The sequence below is a fragment of the Conger conger genome, chromosome 19 (genome assembly GCF_963514075.1).
Source record: "Conger conger chromosome 19, fConCon1.1, whole genome shotgun sequence".
Classification (NCBI taxonomy): Eukaryota; Metazoa; Chordata; class Actinopteri; order Anguilliformes; family Congridae; genus Conger; species Conger conger.
Window position 1 is genome coordinate 23,223,009 of NC_083778.1, and position 22,500 is coordinate 23,245,508.

General features: G+C 50.4%; 3 protein-coding genes across 5 annotated transcripts in view; all 3 read right to left on the reverse strand.

Moving 5' to 3' along the window:
* The window catches only part of LOC133118951 (CCR4-NOT transcription complex subunit 4-like), a 19,951-nt gene extending 7,106 nt beyond the window's left edge, over positions 1-12,845 (reverse strand). For 2 of the 3 annotated variants that reach the window (XM_061229268.1, XM_061229266.1), the window contains exons 1-7: positions 12,584-12,845; positions 5,584-5,768; positions 3,407-3,604; positions 2,634-2,720; positions 1,927-2,028; positions 1,565-1,690; positions 1,085-1,206 (exon numbers count right to left, since the gene is read on the reverse strand). In XM_061229268.1, the coding sequence (XP_061085252.1) occupies positions 1,085-1,206; positions 1,565-1,690; positions 1,927-2,028; positions 2,634-2,720; positions 3,407-3,604; positions 5,584-5,757 (809 nt within the window). In that variant the 5' untranslated portion in view covers positions 5,758-5,768; positions 12,584-12,845. Of the gene's footprint in view, positions 1-1,084; positions 1,207-1,564; positions 1,691-1,926; positions 2,029-2,633; positions 2,721-3,406; positions 3,605-5,583; positions 5,769-12,148; positions 12,555-12,583 lie in introns of those variants that run through there. The other variant, XM_061229267.1, reaches the window with a different exon arrangement.
* A 612-nt stretch (positions 12,846-13,457) lies between these two features.
* On the reverse strand, positions 13,458-17,236 carry LOC133119068 (toll-like receptor 2). Its single transcript, XM_061229467.1, has 2 exons — positions 17,111-17,236; positions 13,458-16,371 (listed from the first exon to the last, which is right to left on the reverse strand). Exon 2 carries the CDS (start codon positions 16,368-16,370, stop codon positions 13,872-13,874), a length of 2,499 nt encoding a protein of 832 aa, XP_061085451.1. The 5' UTR covers position 16,371; positions 17,111-17,236; the 3' UTR covers positions 13,458-13,871.
* A 5,070-nt stretch (positions 17,237-22,306) lies between these two features.
* zgc:136858 (uncharacterized protein LOC678543 homolog) overlaps positions 22,307-22,500 on the reverse strand; it is a 25,416-nt gene continuing 25,222 nt past the window's right edge. The window contains exon 19 of the mRNA XM_061229900.1: positions 22,307-22,500. This exon is cut by the window's right edge and continues 234 nt beyond it. The gene's annotated coding sequence lies outside the window, so the exon portion shown is untranslated.

Genomic DNA, 22,500 nt, shown 5'->3' on the forward strand with positions numbered 1-22,500 from the left:
TGACACCTGCACCAATCAGCTCCACACAGCTGAAACCTGCACCAATCAGCTCCACACAGCTGAAACCTGCACCAATCAGCTCCACACAGCTGAAACCTGCACCAATCAGCTCCACACAGCTGACACCTGCACCAATCAGCTCCACACAGCTGAAACCTGCACCAATCAGCTCCACACAGCTGACACCTGCACCAATCAGCTCCACACAGCTGAAACCTGCACCAATCAGCTCCACACAGCTGACACCTGCACCAATCAGCTCCACACAGCTGACACCTGCACCAATCAGCTCCACACAGCTGACACCTGCACCAATCAGCTCCACACAGCTGAAACCTGCACCAATCAGCTCCACACAGCTGAAACCTGCACCAATCAGCTCCACACAGCTGAAACCTGCACCAATCAGCTCCACACAGCTGACACCTGCACCAATCAGCTTCACACAGCTGACACCTGCACCAATCAGCACCACACAGCTGACACCTGCACCAATCAGCTCCACACAGCTGACACCTGCACCAATCAGCTCCACACAGCTGACACCTGCACCAATCAGCTCCACACAGCTGACACCTGCACCAATCAGCTCCACACAGCTGACACCTGCACCAATCAGCTCCACACAGCTGACACCTGCACCAATCAGCTCCACACAGCTGACACCTGCACCAATCAGCTCCACACAGCTGAAACCTGCACCAATCAGCTCCACACAGCTGACACCTGCACCAATCAGCTCCACACAGCTTTACTGCCCTGCCCTGCACAGCACAGCACACAGGGCTGCCTGTCTGCAGGTAAGGGGCGGAGCACAGGCAGGTATGGGCGTGGTCAGACAGGTGTGTACAGGTAAGGGGGTGTGACAGAGGCAGGTATGGGCGTGGTCAGAAAGGTGTGTACAGGTAAGGGGGTGTGACAGATGCAGGTATGGGCGTGGTCAGACAGGTGTGTACAGGTAAGGGGGTGTGACAGATGCAGGTATGGGTGTGGTCAGACAGGTGTGTACAGGTAAGGGGGTGTGACAGATGCAGGTATGGGTGTGGTCAGACAGGTGTGTACAGGTAAAGGGGCGGTGCAGCACCTTTGTGAAGAGCCTGATTTGCTCTTGGTCTTCTCCCCGGCAGCAGACGGCTGTAATAAGCTGGGGTTCACCTTGTAGAGCTCCTGCAGCAGCTTCTGCTCATACTCCTGGTGCTTACCCGCCTGCGGAACACACACACACACATATATATGAACATATACACACACACACACACACACACACACACACACACACACACACACATATATATGAACATACACAGGTGTGAGGGTCCAGAGTGGGGGGTGTGGGGGTTCAGAGTGGGGGGTGTGGGGGTGTGGGGGTTCAGAGTGGGGGGTGTGGGGGTTCAGAGTGGGGGGTGTGGGGGTTCAGAGTGGGGGGTGTGGGGGTTCAGAGTGGGGGTTCAGAGTGGGGAGTGTGGGGGTTCAGAGTGGGGGGTGTGGGGGTTCAGAGTGGGGGGACGTGGGTCTGGCCCTAAAGCCACTGCGTGCAGAAGGGCAGGAGGAAGAGGCCTGGTACCTGCATCTCCTCCTTGGTGAAGCTGGCCGCTTCATCGCCCAGCTCGTGCAGGTACATGCAGTCGGGTTTGGGACACTGCATGCTCTTCAGGAAGTAGCTGCAGTACTTTGTCGTGCCTAAAGAGGCCTGAGACAGGAGAGGAAGAATTAGGGAGCATCTGGAAACCATGGATACCATTCCCTGCCCCTCCCCCTGACCCTGTCCACCAGTCAGAGAGGTCAGGCTTGGCGAGAGCACAGCCAAACAGCCCAATAACGCTCCCGGGCCTGCAGTCAGGATGTAGAGCCACACACAGGCAGGGCAGGAGCTGATTACCCGAGTGGTTAAAGGAGTCCGAGACCGGACCTGGCTCTGAGACCTACCTTTAGTGTCCTCCCATCCACTACGACGTTGTTGACGCACTGTATCGCCCGGAGCGCGTCTTCTGACCGAATGTACGTGACGTAGGCACTGGCACTGGGACCCTAGGGACAGAACATCACCATGTCAACAAACCAGCAGGCCTTCAGTCCCTCCTCAGACACTGCTGCTGGTTATTTACGTATGACACATTAAAGTGCTAGCATAGCATAGCGTATGACACATTAAAGTGCTAGCATAGCATAGCGTATGACACATTAAAGTGCTAGCATAGCGTATGACACATTAAAGTGCTAGCGTAGCTTACTGTATGACACATTAAAGTGCTAGCATAGCATAGCGTATGACACATTAAAGTGCTAGCATAGCATAGCGTATGACACATTAAAGTGCTAGCATAGCATAGCGTATGACACATTAAAGTGCTAGCATAGCATAGCGTATGACACATTAAAGTGCCAGCTTAGTGTATGACACATTAAAGTGCTAGCATAGCATAGCGTATGACACATTAAAGTGCTAGCGTAGCTTAGTGTATGACACATTAAAGTGCTAGCATAGCGTAGCGCATGACACATTACAGTGCTAGTGTAGCTTAGCGTATGGCGCTAATCTGGCCACATGTGGCTTAAAAATAAAAACAAGCCTTCATCACAAGCCCTGCAAAGACAGCTGTCAATCATCCCTGAGAGGAAGTCCCGCCCCTCACCTGTGAGCCGGCGTAGGAGGTGCTGTTGTTGATGACCACTTTGTGGATTTTCCCAAACTTCCCGAAATATTCCAGCCTCTTCAGCACCTGGACAGGAGTGGAAAGGGCGGTCAGGTGACAGAGAGATTTCAGGACTCCTCGCACAAGAGAACCGAACCCTTCCTTTGACAGTGTGGAGCAGCAGGGTGTGTCGTTCTCCGGCTGAGGGAGGGCTGGCTGCAGAGCCGAGAGAACATGCTGGGTGAGGCCCGGATGCCAGCCCTGCTAGTGTGGGGGCTCACCCTGTGGACAGGGGGGGTTAGGGGTTATAGGGTCAGGGTTGGGTTTGAGAGGGCTCACCCTGTGGACAGGGGGGGTTAGGGGTTATGGGGTCAGGGTTGGGTTTGAGGGGGCTCACCCTGTGGACAGGGGGGGTTAGGGGTTATGGGGTCAGGGTTGGGTTTGAGGGGGCTCACCCTGTGGACAGGGGGGGTTAGGGGTTATGGGGTCAGGGTTGGGTTTGAGGGGGCTCACCCTGTGGACAGGGGGGGTTAGGGGTTATGGGGTCAGGGTTGGGTTTGAGGGGGCTCACCCTGTGGACAGGGGGGGTTAGGGGTTATGGGGCCAGGGTTGGGTTTGAGGGGGCTCACCCTGTGGACAGGGGGGGTTAGGGGTTATGGGGCCAGGGTTGGGTTTGAGGGGGCTCACCCTGTGGACAGGGGGGGTCAGGGTTGGGTTTGAGGGGGCTCACCCTGTGGACAGGGGGGGTCAGGGTTGGGTTTGAGGGGGCTCACCTCTGGGTCTGCCAGTCTCTGGGACAGCCCCACCACGAACACCAGGTTCCTCTGCACCACGCGCACGCTGCCCAGGTGCTTCCTGTTCTCCGTCAGCTTCTGCTTGCGCTCATTCTGTTTCTGCTTCTTCTCGTTCTTTATCCGCTGCAGCTCCTCTGGGGACAGGGGCTCGTACACCGCCGGGTCTTCTGGGTAGGGCTGCGGGGGGCACCGCGGGGTTACAGCGATGACCCGCTCACACACTACACCCTACACATTACTAGGGCTGCGGGGGGGGGGGGGGGGGGTTAGGGCCCAGAGCTCAGAGAGATGCACCTCACATACTTTCAGCTGCAGTTAAATCGCCAAACTTTCATGAACGTTCCATTGTTCCATGACATAGTCTATCGGGGTGTGGTAGGGGGGCAATAGGGGGCGGTAGGGTGCAGCAGGGGGCAGTAGGGTGCAGTAGGGTGCAGCAGGGGGCGGTAGGATGTGGTAGGGGCGCAGTAGGGCGCAGTAGGGGGGCAGTAGGGGGCAGTAGGGGGCAGTAGGGGGCAGTAGGGCGCAGTAGGGCGCAGTAGGGCGCAGTAGGGCGCAGTAGGGCGCAGTAGGGGGGCAGTAGGGCGCAGTAGGGCGCAGTAGGGGGGCAGTAGGGGGCAGTAGGGCGCAGTAGGGGGGCAGTAGGGGGCAGTAGGGGGCAGTAGGGCGCAGTAGGGCGCAGTAGGGCGGCAGTAGGGCGCAGTAGGGGGGCAGTAGGGCGCAGTAGGGGGGCAGTAGGGCGCAGTAGGGGGGCAGTAGGGCGCAGTAGGGGGGCAGTAGGGCGCAGTAGGGCGCAGTATGGCGCAGTAGGGCGCAGTAGGGGTGCAGTAGGGGGCAGTAGGGTGCAGTAGGGGGCAGTAGGGGGCAGTAGGGGGCAGTAGGGCGCAGTAGGGCGCAGTAGGGGGGCAGTAGGGGGCAGTAGGGTGCAGTAGGGGGGCAGTAGGGGGGCAGTAGGGGGGAGTAGGGGGCAGTAAGGGGCAGTAGGGGGCAGTAGGGGGCAGTAGGGGGCAGTAGGGGGCAGTAGGGGGGCAGTAGGGCGCAGTAGGGCGCAGTAGGGGGCAGTAGGGGGGCAGTAGGGGGGCAGTAGGGCGCAGTAGGGCCGCAGTAGGGGGGCAGTGGGGGGCAGTAGGGGGCAGTAGGGTGCAGTAGGGGGCAGTAGGGGGCAGTAGGGGGCAGTAGGGTGCAGTAGGGTGCAGTAGGGGGCAGTAGGGGGGCAGTAGGGGGGCAGTAGGGGGGCAGTAGGGCGCAGTAGGGCGCAGTAGGGCGCAGTAGGGCGCAGTAGGGCGCAGTAGGGCGCAGTAGGGCGCAGTAGGGCGCAGTAGGGCGCAGTAGGGGGGCAGTAGGGGGGCAGTAGGGGGCAGTAGGGGGCAGTAGGGTGCAGTAGGGGGCAGTAGGGGGCAGTAGGGGGGCAGTAGGGCGCAGTAGGGCGCAGTAGGGCGCAGTAGGGCGCAGTAGGGCGCAGTAGGGGTGCAGTAGGGGGCAGTAGGGGGCAGTAGGGTGCAGTAGGGTGCAGTAGGGCGCAGTAGGGGGCAGTAGGGGGCAGTAGGGGGCAGTAGGGGGCAGTAGGGGGCAGTAGGGCGCAGTAGGGGGGCAGTAGGGGTGCAGTAGGGGGGCAGTAGGGTGCAGTAGGGGGCAGTAGGGGGGCAGTAGGGGTGCAATAGGGGTGCAGTAGGGGGGCAGTAGGGGGCAGTAGGGGGGCAGTAGGGGGCAGTAGGGGGGCAGTAGGGGTGCAGTAGGGTGCAGTAGGGGGGCAGTAGGGCGCAGTAGGGTGCAGTAGGGGGGCAGTAGGGGGGCAGTAGGGGGGCAGTAGGGGGCAGTAGGGCGCAGTAGGGCGCAGTAGGGGGGCAGTAGGGCGCAGTAGGGGGGCAGTAGGGCGCAGTAGGGCGCAGTAGGGGGGCAGTAGGGCGCAGTAGGGGGGCAGTAGGGGGGCAGTAGGGCGCAGTAGGGCGCAGTAGGAAGCAGTAGGGGAGCAGTAAGGGGGCAGTAGGGTGTAGTAGGGGGCAGTAGGGGCGCAGTAGGGCGCAGTAGGGCGCAGTATGGCGCAGTAGGGGTGCAGTAGGGGGCAGTAGGGTGCAGTAGGGGGGCAGTAGGGGAGCAGTAAGGGGGCAGTAGGGTGTAGTAGGGGGCAGTAGGGGGGCAGTAGGGCGGTACGGTACCTTCCTGCAGGCGGGGCAGAGCCCGTTCTCGTCGGTGCGGATGCGGTGCCAGCAGAAGCGGCAGATCTGGTAGCCGCAGGTGCAGGGGAAGAAGTGCACATCGTCCATCTCCAGCGGCTCCATGCACAGGGGGCACTCCATGGAGTCGTCCTTCAGTTCCGGGGTCCGGGACATCCTACGCACGGCTGGGTACAACAGCAGAGCACAGCTCAGTGCCATAGGGCCCCTACACAGGGCACAGCTCAGTGCCATAGGGCCCCTACACAGAACACAGCTCAGTGCCATAGGGCCCCTACACAGGGCACAGCTCAGTGCCATAGGGCCCCTACACAGGGCACAGCTCAGTGCCATAGGGCCCCTACACAGAACACAGCTCAGTGCCATAGGGCCCCTACACAGGGCACAGCTCAGTGCCATAGGGCCCCTACACAGGGCACAGCTCAGTGCCATAGGGCCCCTACACAGGGCACAGCTCAGTGCCATAGGGCCCATACACAGGGCACAGCTCAGTGCCATAGGGCCACACCTGGGTGCAGCCACATTCTCCACATCCCCTGAAGGCATTAGGTTTCCTGAGGGAGGATTCCGGTGTGTTCTAGAATCAGTGCCACACTAAACAGGCTGAGCATGAGGTCCAGGACACAGAGACAGTGTTTGTGCGACACTGCACTCACACACTCACACACTGTGTGAACTGGGAAAACCAGTAAAAACCAGTACGCGCTCCCGTTACCCCTCAACATAATGGTGATGATTATTAATAATAATAATAATAATAATCTCCACAGATGACACAGGTCTGACATAAATGAAAACTTATCACGCCAACACCAACCTGAGAGGTGAAGGAAACGTGTGTAGTCTTACCAGGCGCCACTGGAACAGGGTTAATTAGATGTTTTCTCATTTATCTGACTCCAAAGATTAGGTTAACAGTTCTACAAAAGGAACTGCAAATGTCCGCCAATAGTGTGGCTCTATAGGATCACTTTCTATCCGTGTAGAGCGGACGTGCCTCTGGCCTGTATAGCCTACAACGACACAATCATTTAACTTGTGATGGCACTAGTGTCCAGGCGAGTGACCACCGGGCGCAGGCATGTGATGTTAGGACTCTAAACTGCTCAGTGTGCAGAGGTGAGTCAAGAGAATGCAGGATTACAATTTACTAAATAATGTGTAGTGAAGAAACAATGTGGAAACGTGTGACACGAATGGCACAGAGGAGGTCGTATAAGTGAGTCTCCTCAAAACCTTCCACGTTTCCCTCTGTATACCCAGGGTTTACAGGAAAACAACACATCATCACATAAAGAGTCACAAGACGGCAGTAACAACAATAGCCCTGCTGATGTTATCTCTGTATGTCTAACAAGCCTGGTTAACCTTTGTAGCACAGCTGGATGCTGACTCACAGGTAACTTGCATTACCTGTGGTTTATTCCTACAAGATCTTTATTCAGCAACCAGTGTACTACACCACCAATGACACCAAACTATTTCCCACAACACAAGCTATCTAAAGACACCAAACACTGTATGTGGAAAACCGATTTATACAGTACTATTTCAACTTAAAACAGTTCTGGGGTCATTCCACTGAGGTGGCAGAGTTGCGCAGAGGCAGCACAATGATGGGAGCAATAGTCCTGTACTGACGAGCACTGTCTTTTCATCAAGCCTTGCTGACCCTGTGTCAACATGGTCAACACAGTCTGTTTCCTTTTGGGGGTCTGCAGAGAGGCACACTTATGTACAATGCCCTACAGTGGCAAGAACAGACCCAGCAATGTTTGCCTTTTCCTACCCCTAAGAGTACCTACTGCTTAGTTTGCCTAAAAGCTAAATAGTATCTAGAACCGTATCAAGCCTGGTCTTGAAAACCCCAGTGTTTCTGCCTCCACTACATGACCTCCCCAATTCTCCCCCTGAAGGGCCGTCTGAGCCCAGCCGGGAAAGTCCCGCAGACAGGGGGGCAGTGGGGCAGTGGGGCCAGGACAAGCCCCCCCCATATGAATGCCAAGGGGGAGGGAGGGGGGCAGTTAAAAATAACGGCTCATCCACACACCCAGCTCGAGTCGGCCCCAGGCCTCTCTTTACAGGAAGAGGAGAGGGCTCTCCTCCTGGATCACCGGAACCAGCCAACCTGCCCACATCCCACTGAAACCCCTCCTTATAGAGTCCCGTATGAACACCTTGGAGCAATGCAGGGTTAAGGGCCTTGCTCAAAGGCCAACGGCTGTGCGGATCTTATTATGGCTACACCGGGGATCGAACCACCAACCTTGCGTGTCCCAGTCATTTACCTTAACCACTACGCTACAGGCCGCCCTAGTGGTATTATACCTGAGTCTACAGGACAGGGAGCAGGTATTATACCTGAGTCTACAGGACAGGGAGCAGGTATTATACCTGAGTCTACAGGACAGGGAGCAGGTATTATACCTGAGTCTACAGGACAGGGAGCAGGTATTATACCTGAGTCTACAGGACAGGGAGCAGGTATTATACCTGAGTCTACAGGACAGGGAGCAGGTATTATACCTGAGTCTACAGGACAGGGAGCAGGTATTATACCTGAGTCTACAGGACAGGGAGCAGGTATTATACCTGAGTCTACAGGACAGGGAGCAGGTATTATACCTGAGTCTACAGGACAGGGAGCAGGTATTATACCTGAGGAACAGGTGCCCCACCACCTCCATTATAAAGCGCACACGCCCTGCAGCTGTACGTCTGTGTGAGAGCACACAGCGCGTCCTGCCAGGGAGGATCCAGGATGTGACAGACACAGGCAACACAGACAGGGAAGTGCTGAAAGACTGGCAGCAGGTTTATCCTGCATTTAAACACAAACACAACATGGTCACCTGACCCTTCCTCCGGAATGTCCCTCTGCTTAGCAGGATGCGGACGATCCCACCCAAACCCTCGAGTGGGTCCTTCCACCCCCATTGAGCCATAGTGAGGAGACAAACTGGATCGGTCCACAGCTGGGATACATGGCGGGGGGGGGGGGGGGGGGGGGGAGAGACCTCTCCTCATGAGAGCACACAGTGAATGAGACTCTGTGTGGAGCTGTGAGTTCCGGCTCCTTCCGGCTGAACGGGACGGTCCGTGAGGAGCTCTCATTCCCCAGGGGCTCAGCGTGTCCCCAGGTGCTCAGCGTGTCTGGGCTGCCCTAAGGCATAACGGCCATGGCAGCTGCTTCCAGGACCCAGAGAGGTCATGCCCCAAACCGCACCGGTCTCACAAACATGTCATAACAACAGCTCCAATACACATCGCAGACAGTCCAGGTACGAACAGGTACATGCAGGTATGAACAGGTACGAACAGGTACGAACAGGCACACGCAGGTATGAACAGGTACGAACAGGCACACGCAGGTACGAACAGGCACACGCAGGTATGAACAGGCACACGCAGGTATGAACAGGCACACGCAGGTATGAACAGGTACGAACAGGCACACGCAGGTATGAACAGGCACACGCAGGTACGAACAGGCACACGCAGGTACGAACAGGCACACGCAGGTAGGAACAGGCACACGCAGGTATGAACAGGTACGAACAGGCACACGCAGGTATGAACAGGTACGAACAGGCACACGCAGGTACGAACAGGCACACACAGGTACGAACAGGCACACACAGGTACGAACAGGCACACGGAGGTACGAACAGGCACACGCAGGTACGAACAGGCACACGCAGGTACGAACAGGCACACGCAGGTACGAACAGGCACACGCAGGTACGAACAGGCACACGCAGGTACGAACAGGCACACGCAGGTACGAACAGGCACACGCAGGTACGAACAGGCACACGCAGGTACGAACAGGCACACGCAGGTACGAACAGGCACACGCAGGTACGAACAGGCACACGCAGGTACGAACAGGCACACGCAGTCCTTCAGCCTGAAACTAGCTGACACATTACATTACAGGTGTTTAGCAGACCAGAGCGACGTACAACACAGAGTGCATAAGCAGTTACAGGTGCGCAGAAAACCCGAGAGGGAAGTGCAGCTCCAAGTGCCACAGCCGAGAACTCAACAAAACAAAAACAAAACAAACAAAAGCAGCACTAAAACAGTCCAACATGAACTCAACCTGCTGAGAAAAACTGAACAAACAAAAGCAGCAATAAAACAGTCCAATATGAAGCCAGCAGTAATAATAAAATAAGTCTCCACAAATGCGATAACATAACTGCCATAAACAACTTACACAGAACTAAATCACAGTCATCTGGCCGTGGGGTAATGTGCAAGGCAGCTGTCGAGACCGGTCCTCCGGCTGGGCCCTGACCTGCGGCCCAAGGCCCCATCCACACTCATATCTCATACAGCTGACACCTCGCATTTCTGTATATCTGATATATGTGGCCGTCCGCTCAAACTCGTCATTAATGCAGCTCATTGCGGATGCCTGGAGTGATTATTATGGGATGTTATTTCACGGTAGATTGTTGGAGACAGAGGACAGTGCACACGGTCGTATTTACACCGGCAGAATCCCGCTCAGGCCAGCCGTGAGAAGCAATGCAAAACAGATTGTGGAAAATCTGATCCGCATCCTATATCTTAGATTTATCCACCATTCATCTTATATGACAGAAATCTGATTTGTTCAGAAATCATACATGTGTGGAATGAAGACAACTGTAAATAGAGCAGCTGCATTCTGCTCTTAAAGGCCAGAGTGGGTCAGGGTTTCAGCATATTGTCAATAATCTAACCGGGACAGGAGTTTAGGCCTAAGTGCCAGAAGCCACCAGGACCAAGCCTAGGAGCTGCAGAGTGAGCGGATGTGAAGATGAAAATTGGGGTGAGAATCGTCAGAGCAAGCCCCCAGAAAGCACCCTAATACCGCACCCTAACCAACTGCTGCAAAGAAAAAACAAACAGAGGGATTAAGGTCATCACACATTACCCTGAAAAACAAATACACAAGAGCACTGTGCACTTTAACACATTCTGAGCAAAGTCTTAGGAACACCAGTGGCAGTGGGATACCAGCCTAGGTACTGGTTATAATCAGAGACACACACTGTAATTGACCCCTGTAGGCATTTCCCCTTTAAGTGTCCCAGCAGAAACAGGTCAGGGAGAAAGTAATCTGTGGCACCCCAACCCAAAAACAGGATGCTTGGTAGCCCTCAGAGCACAGGCAGCAGAGCTTAAAAAGGCCAAAATCTCCTTCGCAAGAGGGACAGTTTCCCACTTCAGGTTCTGCGTCCGTCAAAGCCATTCCGACAGCACAGAGAGGGCCCATATGCACGCTGTCAATCAAAATCAGCCCAAAACACGCCAGCATGCCTGCCGCATATGTACCCAAACACATGCAATTAGCTTCCACAATACAGCACTGTCAACGGATCCCCATTTCGCTCACACACATAAGGGCCCACAACCCAGCATGGCGACTCAAATTCACCTGGAACATTTGGGGGAAAAAAAGATGGATTTCATTTCATTACAAAAGCTACCTAGATCCTGTAAATTAATTCGCTCAATGGTCATATGGAATCATCGGTGTGGATTGCTCTCGGATGTAAGGTAACGTTTTGCCTGACTAATGTAAGCAGTCAAATATGACGAACCATTACGGTGAAAGAAGTCTAAATTAAGTTGAAGATCCCTTTGTAATAATCCAATTCCCTTCGTTACATAGGCAGCTGTCATTATGACGAAGAGACATCCACTCAAAACATCTCACAAGCTCCACCCGCGCTTTGCATTAATATAGCATCGCCCAGACGAGGCTACATTAACATGACTTTTGCCGTTCAAAAATACCTGAAATACACATTGACCGCCTAGCTTATCCATTTACAAATCAACATGTAATTTTAACATCTGGAGAGCTATTGACAGAGCCGTCATTCCTGAATAGGTATTCATCTGAAAGAAGAGGTAAAGCGGTATCCCACGTGTGAGTCAACCCTGGAACCTGGTGGTCACAAGTCCAGCTGCGCCACATTGCCGCTTAAACAAGGAAGGGGAAGCTAGCTAACGTTAGCGTGCTATCTGCTACAATTAGTTAGCCAATGTTAGCTTTATGACCGTAGACCTGGTAATGCTCCAGGGCATTGCTGTATAACCCAAATATGCACTGGCTAACTTGTGTTAGCAACTAGCTAAGTGAAGCCATGGTTTGGCAGTAGCTAGCTAACCAACAACATTGTAGCCAATATGATATCCATATAAATTCCATGTAAGTTAGCTACCTAGATAACGGATAGCATGAGCTAAACTAATTTCAGTTACAGTTACGTTCCACTTAGCTCCTTGTCGGCTAGCAAGCTAACGTTAGCTCCTGAAGCAGTTGGGACAGATTTCAACGGGCGGGGTAGCGCAGATAGCTAACTTAGCCCGTTAGCTTTGTAAGATAAACAAATCACTCCTGAAAGACAACTAGTTGGCAACCACGCTAACCATGACTGTCGACTTTCACACGCGTTTGGCATTCTGCACACTCAAGCTTACAGCAGACAGACGTGTTGTGGTTCAACCAAACGAAAAAGCCGGTCGAGTGTATAGTCTAACTTACGTGATACAAACACGTCGACAGAACCCAACAGTAGATAAGCAAGCTAGCTAGCTAATATCCAAATGACACGGGTCTTTATGTACTCCTTGCTGGTTGCACAGAAAACGCAACCAGCTTGCTACCAAGGGCACTGCTTACACCATGGGCTAAATTCAGACACTGATAGGGGCTAGCCAGTCAATATTCAAGGCGTTGTATTATCGCAGTAGTGCGGCCTATTCTGCCCCGGCAAAGCCTGCGACTCTCCCTCAAGTCGGCTCCACCAGAGGCACTCCGTTTCAGCCAACCTTTGACTTTCACTCCTCCCTACACTGGGAGCCATGAAGATAGTGTGTGATAACTTGTGAAAGATGGATTTGTACATATACACACGTAGACGCCCCGGTACCTTACTTTATAATGCTAGTTTATGGCGATAGTTTGTGGGATACTCACCCTGTCTCTCTATAGCTGGGATTCCTCTCCAAGGGAAATTCACACCAAGGGGGGGCGGGGAATGGTTACCTTTCAAAACTGCCCAGGTTTTGTGTAAGCAGGCACCTTGAATTCTTTCTGCGTTTATTTTTCAGCTCTGATCTGATTTGTTGAGAAAATGCCTGGCCCTTTTCTTTCAGCCTCAGAGTGAGTTCCAGCGGCACCTTCTCGCCACCATCTTACAGTACATTGAAATCGGGGGGAGGGAGAGGGCAACCATTCACAGCGCACTGAGTGTGCGCAGATGGTTGTCTGAAATTTATGGGTAATGTAGTTCATATGTTAACATTCTTTCTTTACTGACAGGACATTTTTTTAGAATGACTATACCAAAGTAGGTGGCGCTATACTTTAAATGTGTAAAATATTTCACGGGGTATTTATGATTTAGTACGAAGACACTTAGTTAATGCCACAGAAACTCGGATCTTTTTCCATCCTACCAATCCTTCTGCAATGGACTATATTAACTATCTGTTTTGGAAGCTCAGTCGATTTTGAAATTTGATATTTGAAAAATTGTAAGGAAACAGCACCGATAAAACATACACATCTAGCACCATGTAACAAGGTACTTACTATTTATTAAATACCTAGTTGAATAAATCTGTTCTGACAGGAGTATGTGTATGACCACGTTGGCTATAATCTATTTTGGCCAAGTACTGTTAACGTTTATTTTTAGATTTTATTTGCAAATATCAAAATGCGTATGTATTAATTATATTAGTTGTAGCATTTGGTATTAATATGGTATGAGCACTCAATGCATAACAATTTCCCAAGTTTCCCTATCTTGCAAGGACTAGATGCAATTAAATATATAGCTACCCTATAAAGTTTTGAACAAATTAGCTCAACATGTCTAATGCAATGTCATAAACAAAAACGAATGGGTTTATGAAAGAATTAATAAAAACATGAAGGTACTGAACATACTTGCAGGCACATGACAGTAGGTGGAGACACATGCTGAAAGCAACCAGTCATAATGAAATGAGTTCATTTGTCAGTATGTAAAGTTGTTTCATTTGTCTCTGGAGGACAACTGCAATCTGTACAATAATGTTCAAAATAAGGTTCCTTTTTATTATTAAAGCCTGTTATTCAATCATAGTACCCCACCCCCCACTTTCTGTTGCCAAACTGCTCAGTCATTAACACTGCTCAGCAACTCCACCTGTTGCACACCCCCTAAATCGTATTATATATAATATAATATCTCCCGTGGATGGGAGTGTCAGTTGGGCTACAGGTAGTGCCCTGCGCAGTCTGAGTGTGCCAGCAGGGGGCTGGTCTCAGAGATGGGTGCTGCTGGGCTGCGGGGGCCCACTCTGCTGTCAGCCGTGTGCAGCAGGGCTTTGAGGCTGGCCCAGAACACCTGCCGCTTGCGTTCGTCCTGCGGCCACTCCAGGTAGGTCTGCTGCCGGAGCAGGGAGCGCAGCTTCAGGAACTTGCGCGGGATGGAGTCGGCCGGGATGGGCTCCAGGAGGACGAACACCAGCGAGTCCTGCCGTGCGCTCAGAGAGCGGTGCTGGGCGAAGAACAGCTCGTACACGCACCAGCTGCTCTCCACAAAGCTGCGGGACAGCACAAACAGGGTCCTGTAGCTCTGCTCCACACAGTTGATGATGTTGTCAAGAATCCATTCGCCGGGAACAAAGTCCCTGTCGTGGACACAGAGGGACAGGCCTGAGGCCTCCAGGCTGGGCACCAGCTCGGTGTTGACCCAGGGGGCATCCTGGTGGCTGTACGAGACGAAGGCGTGGTGGCGAAACGACACCTCCTGAAGTCTGTGGGCTTCCTGGTAGCCTCTACGTTTCACTGTTATCCAAACCCACAGCATCTTTGTGTACCAGGCCCCGTCACAGGCGTGGAAGGTGAAGCCGAAGACCGCGGCTATCACGATAACGACACTGAGGACCGTGACTGCTTGGAGCCAAGGCCTGCAGGCCAGAACGCCCGGCTTATAGTCCTCCAGCCACAGTCCCGCAAACGCCGGCGGGTTGCTGCACCTGTAGCTCACGGGCCAATCGGAAAGCAGAGATTTGTTGAACGTCGTCAAAAACCAGTATGAGTCACAGGTACAGCTGAAGGGATTTCCTCCCGCCCTCAGGGCTCTCAGTGCAGGCAGGCCCTGCAGGGAGCTCTGGCCAAGCGACGTGATGGCGTTTTCATCCACGTACAGCGTGTGCAAATGGGGAGCCTGGAGATGGTCTGGGAGGGTGTGGATGCTGTTGAGGCTCAGGTAGAGCTCACTCAGGCTCGGGAGGCTCCAGAGGGCTTCTCCGGTGATGGCAGTTATTCCCGTCTTCGACAAATCGATCCTCTGAAAGTGGGGCGACAGGCACTGGAAAACCTGGTTGCCCAGGTTGTTGTTGCTCAGGCTGAGCTGGGTCAGGTGGGTGGGCCAGAGGCAGCTCTCTTCACTCAAGGTGACGGCGTTGAAGCTCAGGTCCAGTGACTCCAGGAAGTTCATCTCACGGGTCTTCCTGGAGATGAAGGCCAAGGAATCAAATTTGTTGTGGCTCAGAGACAGCCACTTCAGCGCAGGGAAGACCTTCGTGTATGAGCAGCCGGACCACCAAAACCCGCCGTTCGTCAGGAGGTTGTTTGACAGGTCCAGTACCTCCAGCGTTGGCAACGCTGACATTAAGTTGCACGGAGAGATGTTCATCCCTGTGCCGGAAAACTTCAGGTTAGTCATGTGGCGGAGGTAGGAAACGCTGATATTGATTTTCGGGTAGTTGTACTGATAGTGGTGTACCCCGTCGAATATTACCGATTTAAGGCTCACAGTACCATTATGCCCCGGGACACCAAAAAATTGGATGCCTTCAGGTGTGTCTTGGTTATAGGTGATGTTCACAAACGCAATCTCTTGGATCTGAGAGAGAAAAATATTTTTCAACAGCTTTGTCATGACAGAACTGTTCATCCAGGAGTCCACAAACGTCACATTGGTCAGGAAGGGCATTTGCCCCAGACTCTCGAACGGATCAATGGAGACTTCGCAAAAATGAGGAAGAAACTTCACTAAATCTATTTTCTTGGTTTTGATTCGGCCCAGGTCCGTCAGGATAGTCTTAAACATTTCAAATTGCCGGCAAAATGACAGTTTGAGCGTCATCACCTCTAGAGATTTCAGCTGAGCGAAGGAGCCCGGCTCGTAGCTGTGCAGAGCGTTTCCCCCACCCACGGCCAGCCAGCGCAATGAGCGGTTCCTTAAAGGTGCAAAATCACTGGCGTTTACCGCTCGGGAACTCACACTCCCAAGCCAAAGGTCACGGAGATGCTTCAAATTCTCAAAGGACTTCCCCAGGCGATAGCTGCTGTAAAGGTTGCCGGATATGTCCAGGACCCTGAGCTGTGGCAAAGGTAGATCTGGGATGGTCATCAGCGAGTTGCAGGAGATGTTCAGGACCTTCAGTCTGACACTGTTTGTGAAGGCAGACGGGGAGACGTGCTGAAGTCTGTTGTGAGTGATTTTCAGGAAGCAGAGCTGGGGAAGCCCAGTGAGGTCTCCTCTGTAAAGCCCTGAGATGCTGTTGTGGGACAGATCCAGGTACTGGGTGTCATTAAGTAGACCTTTAGGCACAGTGGTGAGATTGTGGTATGACAGGTCTTTTCTATGTTGTCCAAAAATAATGCATTCTTCAATTGCTTGGTCCTCACCTTTCACAACCACGCAGCTGGCTGTCAGAGCCAGAAGACACAGGATGACAGTTTCCATAGAAATAGCAAACATGCTGAAATGGAACAGATACTCTTGTTAATGGAGGTGTATGGATGGTACAAACATATTTTAAAATCATTTTATTCAGACACACTATTGTCAATGTTTCATTTTCCATATGATGAATGTTGTGAAGAGTCTAGAATATCTTTCCAGTTCACGACATAAAGCCACTAATTTGATTTAAAAAACAAACAAAGTACATTTTACACAATGATGTAGTGAGACAATACTATTAAAAAAGCCATGACTAATCCATCACATGTTGGCCTAATCCTAAATCTTCCTCAGAACTGTGTCTTGCATTATCTTTCTTTATACATAGTAGAGCATGTACAGTATATAATGAGTTCAATTTAGACAGTATTGCATGTTTTATTGCCTATATTGGTAGTGGTAAATTGTGTTTTTCACAAGCACTGTAACTGCTGAATCGGATCAGACAATATGGCTTCCTGTAAATGCAGTGAATGCATTCATGCGTCTCATCATGTGTGAACAGTGTTTGTTTCCTTCAGCAATATTCCCTGAATGTGGGCACAGATAACAAACACAAACACCCACAACCTCTAATAATCTGCAGACATGGACAAATGTGCCACACTTCTGTAATGTCCATAAGGTAGAAATGAAGAGAATTTAAGTAAAGGTAAAACATCGCTCATCTCTATTTCCTGCAAAACAACCTGCCCTGGTCTTTACTAAATTAAAAGACAAAATACTTTTTTTGTACAAAAAATGCAACAGATTACCTTGTCTTGTCTTTGGTTTAGATTTCTTTTAAAAGATCCGCATTCAGATTTAGGAGGTTCTGCTCAGTTCATGGAGATGATGCTAACTCAAAGGAACGCATCGGTGTATTTTTATTTGTACCCTCGTGTTCAGTATGCGTACTTCCTCATTTACGTTATTTAAGTAATTTTGTTGTGTGGTGACTACGTACGGGAAATCCCGTGTGGACGAAATGCTTCTCAGATCTTGCAAAACAATCCCGTAGAACTGAATTTCATACTGCAAAATAGTTGAGTTTGCTGCAACTTTTGCCTTTGTTTTGCTATGTAAAATAGATTGAAAAATTATTAAGATTAATAGATTCATATTTCTGAACTGACTTCATGCTATGAAATTCTGAATATGTCACTTATACATCCATTTAATTTGCTGGAGATTTAGTGATGCCATTCAGTGTGAACTGAAAACATGGCCGGTCAGTTTCATCTTACTGATGTAAATCTATTCCAAAAAACACTTTAGAGATGTTGCATAATCGTCTTTTCTACAGATTAAACACCAGCCTACAGAACAGTTACGCAGTAGAGCTTAACAATAGAGGTTTCACAACCTGGTCAGAATAGCAGAACTTTATAAGAAAAGAAGAGGAACAATGTATTATAAATCATAAAACTAGCAAGGAAGAGTGATTGAAATGTTGACCTTCTTATCACAACTAAGAAATGTAGTGGCTGTGACAAAACAAGAAGCTGTGGAATTGTACAAAATGTTAAAACTTTAATATAATTACTGTGCAGTGATTGCTGTCTGTTTTGCCCATCGTGTTCAGCTTAATTTGGGAACTCCACAAGAAACATTTTGCCAACTAAAAATGTTTTGAGACCCCAATACTCCTTGGAGTTTCCAAGCCACATTGAAGTTCCAGAAAAGAGAAATTACATATTTTTTTTATGGGAAATGTGCCAAACCTTGTTTTCCCCCATTTTTTTCATTGTTGTGTGTTCACCCCAAACCATTACAGCCATGGCAAAAACAGTGGAGATGTAATTGAATTTGTACATTTGCTAAATTATACATTTCCTTAAAAAGTTCCTTGGCAGGACTTTACCATTTTTAATGAAATTTTAAAGAATTTTTTAAGAATTTGTGATGCGTGTGATATGAATATAGTAATGCACTGATCTAATTAATGAAATGAAAATATAGAACAGAACATTGTTCTTCTAATATGCAGGCATGGTTTTGTGGTCTAATTTATATATTTTAAAAAAGAATAAAACCTCAAGTGGCGGCACGGATGGTGCAGTGGGTAGCACTACTGCCTCACAGCAAGGAGGTCCTGGGTTCGAATCCCGGTTGGCTGGGGCCTCTCTGTGCGGAGTTTGCATGTTCTCCCCGTGTCTGCGTGGGTTTCCTCCGGGTACTCCGGTTTCCTCCCACAGTCCAAAGACATGCAGGTAAGGCTGATTAGAGAGTCTAAATTGCCTGTAGGTATGAGTGTGTGAGTGAGTGTGTGAGTGAGTGTGTGAGTGAGTGTGTGAGTGTGTGAGTGTGTGAGTGAGTGTGTGAGTGTGTGAGTGAGTGTGTGAGTGTGTGAGTGAGTGTGTGAGTGTGTGTGTGAGTGTGTGAGTGTGTGTGTGAGTGAGTGAGTGAGTGTGTGAGTGAGTGAGTGAGTGAGTGAGTGCGTGAGTGAGTGAATGGTGTGTGTGCCCTGCGATGGACTGGCGACCTGTCCAGGGTGTATTCCTGCCTTTCGCCCAATGTATGCTGGGATAGGCTCCAGCCCCCCTGTGACCCTGTTCAGGATAAGCGGGTTAAGATAATGGATGGATGGATGGATAAAACCTCAATGTGTGACACATTAGTACATTCATTCTTACATTTGACTGTATTAATACTCACAATAGCTTTGTTGAAGTTTATTTAAAAACGAACATATTGGATTCGGAGTTTGCTGACCTGTAATGTAAAATCCTTCTAAATTTGCAATTTCATTATAGGTTTTCCAAGTCTTGCCAATAGCTTTGATAAAATATTAAGTTATGGCAAAGAAACATTTTTTTGTGGTTAGACCACTGACTATGCTCTGGAGACACTCCAGAAATCACAGAAAAATGTAAAAGCATCAATAAGATAACCATGTAAAAGAAGCATGAATGTAACATTTCATATTTTTAGAATAACACTATTGTACTGTCTGCAGAATAACAAAGAAATAACATATGCATGTTCTGTAGAAGCTTTAGATTGTGACGCACCAGACAGATAATGTTTTATATATATATACAGCCTACAAAATAAAAAATGCATGAATCCTCTTCAATGGGCATTTACTGCTGCCTTGAATCAGATGTCTTGAATGCTCTGAATAAATACATCTGCAAAAAGAAAACAAATCAAATAAGTCATTTATGTGCATACTGTAGGTACTACAATAAAAATCAGTTTTGTTTTGTATTTTCCCAGGTAAAATGCCATTCAAGCAATGTCTTTAAGTAAATCTGACAGACAAGCTGCATTCTCTCATTCTGTAGAAAATAATTTAAGTCACCCCCCCTTGTCCATATAACACTGTAACATCAAAGCAGGGGAGATGTGAGTATGTGAGTATGGTGTAACACAGGTGAGTATGTGAGTATGGTGTAACACAGGTGAGTATGTGAGTATGTGAGTATGGTATAACAGAGGTGAGGTGTGAGTATGTGAGTGTGGTATAACACAGGTGAGTGTGAGTATGTGAGTATGGTATAACACAGGTAAGTATGTGAGTATGGTATAACACAGGTGAGTATGTGAGTATGGTATAACACAGGTGAGTATGTGAGTATGGTATAACACAGGTGAGTATGTGAGTATGGTATAACACAGGTGAGTATGTGAGTATGGTGTAACACAGGTGAGTATGTGAGTATGTGAGTATGTGAGTATGGTATAACAGAGGTGAGGTGTGAGTATGTGAGTATGGTATAACACAGGTGAGTATGTGAGTATGGTATAACACAGGTGAGTATGTGAGTATGGTGTAACAGAGGTGAGGTGTGAGTATGTGAGTATGGTATAACACAGGTGAGTATGTGAGTATGGTATAACACAGGTGAGTATGTGAGTATGGTGTAACAGAGGTGAGGTGTGAGTATGTGAGTATGGTATAACACAGGTGAGTATGTGAGTATGGTATAACACAGGTGAGTATGTGAGTATGGTATAACACAGGTGAGTATGTGAGTATGGTATAACACAGGTGAGTATGTGAGTATGGTATAACACAGGTGGGTGTGAGTATGTGAGTATGGTATAACACAGGTGAGTATGTGAGTATGGTGTAACACAGGTGGGTGTGAGGATGATACCTGTGGTCTGGGAAAGGCCTTTCAGTGTGCAGGTGTGGGTGATGATGTGACAGGTGTAGAGCCCCAGGCAGCCAGCGCAGTCGGCTGCAGCAGCACAGCTCCGAGACCCCACGCCCCTGCAGCTGTGCTGCGGACACAGAGTGAGTGCTCATCCATCCATTCATGCACTCATCCATCTATTCATCCATCCATTCATTCATTCATATACTCTTCTGTTGCTCTGTAAAGTGTGTGTGTGTGTGTGTGTGTCTGCTGTTACTCTGTAAATGTGTGTGTGTGTGTGTGTGTGTGTGTGTGTGTGTGTGAGTCAGCTGTTACTCTGTAAAGTGTGTGCGTGTGTGTGAGTCAGCTGTTACTCTGTAAAGTGTGTGTGTGTGTGTGTGTCTGTGTGCGTGACAGTCTGCTGTTGCTCTGTAAAGTGTGTGCGTGTGACAGTCTGCTGTTGCTCTGTTGTGTGTGTGTGGTGTTCTGTGCTCTGTAGTGTGTGTGGTGTTCTGTGCTCTGTAGTGTGTGTGTAGTGTTGTGTGCTGTGTAAATCACACTGAACTGAATGCAGTTAGAGGCGTCGGCCTACAAAGGTGATCCTAGCAACAGCGAAATGAAGCTCACCGTGTCAGAGTTGAATTTACCGGACTGGTAAATTCTGCGCCTCTTCCCCGGCCGAGACCGGCTGCGTCTGATGCCACGGAAGCCGGGTCTTCTCTGCGGCCGCTCTGGTCCCACTGCATCCGGAGCGCCGCTAAAAACACCGCCTTCGTCTCGCAGGTCTTCCACTGGCCTGGGAAGGTGTACCTGCCACCCCCTTCGCGAAATGGAGTCAAACGGAACCGCAAAGACTCCTGCCCCAGACACCCTGCCCTCTCCCCTGTCTCCTGCCCCAGGCACCCTGCCCTCTCCCCTGTCTCCTGCCCCAGGCACCCTGCCCTCTCCCCTGTCTCCTGCCCCAGGCACCCTGTCTCCTGCCCCAGGCACCCTGCCCTCTCCCCTGTCTCCTGCCCCAGGCAGCCTGCCCTCTCCCCTGTCTCCTGCCCCAGGCCCCCTGCCCTCTCCCCTGTCTCCTGCCCCAGGCACCCTGCCCTCTCCCCTGTCTCCTGCCCCAGGCACCCTGCCCTCTCCCCTGTCTCCTGCCCCAGGCACCCTGCCCTCTCCCCTGTCTCCTGCCCCAGGCGCCCTGCCCTCTCCCCTGTCTCCTGCCCCAGGCAGCCTGCCCTCTCCCGGGGGCTGTGCAGAGCTGTGCAGGGCGTGCCCAGTGAGCAGCAGGAGCAGGAGGAGGAAGGAGCAGCCCATCAGAGCATCGGCTGTCCGCTGATCCCCAGACTTTCACTGCTTCTGTGCGGCTGCTTATAAACCTGCTCCAGGACCCCGCCTTTCTCTCCTCATTGGCCATGGGAAGCTTTTGTTCAACCCCATACCAAGCTTTACCAATCCAGGATCACCTTCTCAGTGTTTAGTTCATACAAGACATTATTTAGACATCCAGCTTTTCAAGGAGATAATCAAAATCTCTCAACTAAAAAGTCCAAAACTTCATTTTCATGCCCAGTACACACCCCTGACGAGAATGAAACGTAAAATGATAAAATATAAAATATATGTATTGCATTTGTTCTTGAATATCAGAATTCAAGATTATGAAATTGCATTATTATCACGAAAGTGAAACTTAGAAAGAAAGTTGTGTTTTTCAGTGCTGCCGCAGCAGGGTACAGTGAGAGGTGTGTGTGAACAGGGAGAGGTGTGTGTGAACAGGGAGAGGTGTGTGTGTGGACATTCCTGAAACTGAACATGGCAGAACTTTGGGTCGGATGGGGACACCCTCTTTTAACTGAAAGTGACACAAACAAGATACACCAAATCCATAAACGCTTTATGAACAGGAAGCAAACTTTATGTTTTTCATGCAGTGAGCAGCACCATTTCCATGAGTGGGTGTGTCCATCTAACACATCTCTGTATGATTCTACAGACTGTATATACATGTGAGAATATGGAAAATAAGTTCATATACAGTACAGGACTAAGGTAGGGAATGAGAACCCCAGCCCAAAGGAACCACACTG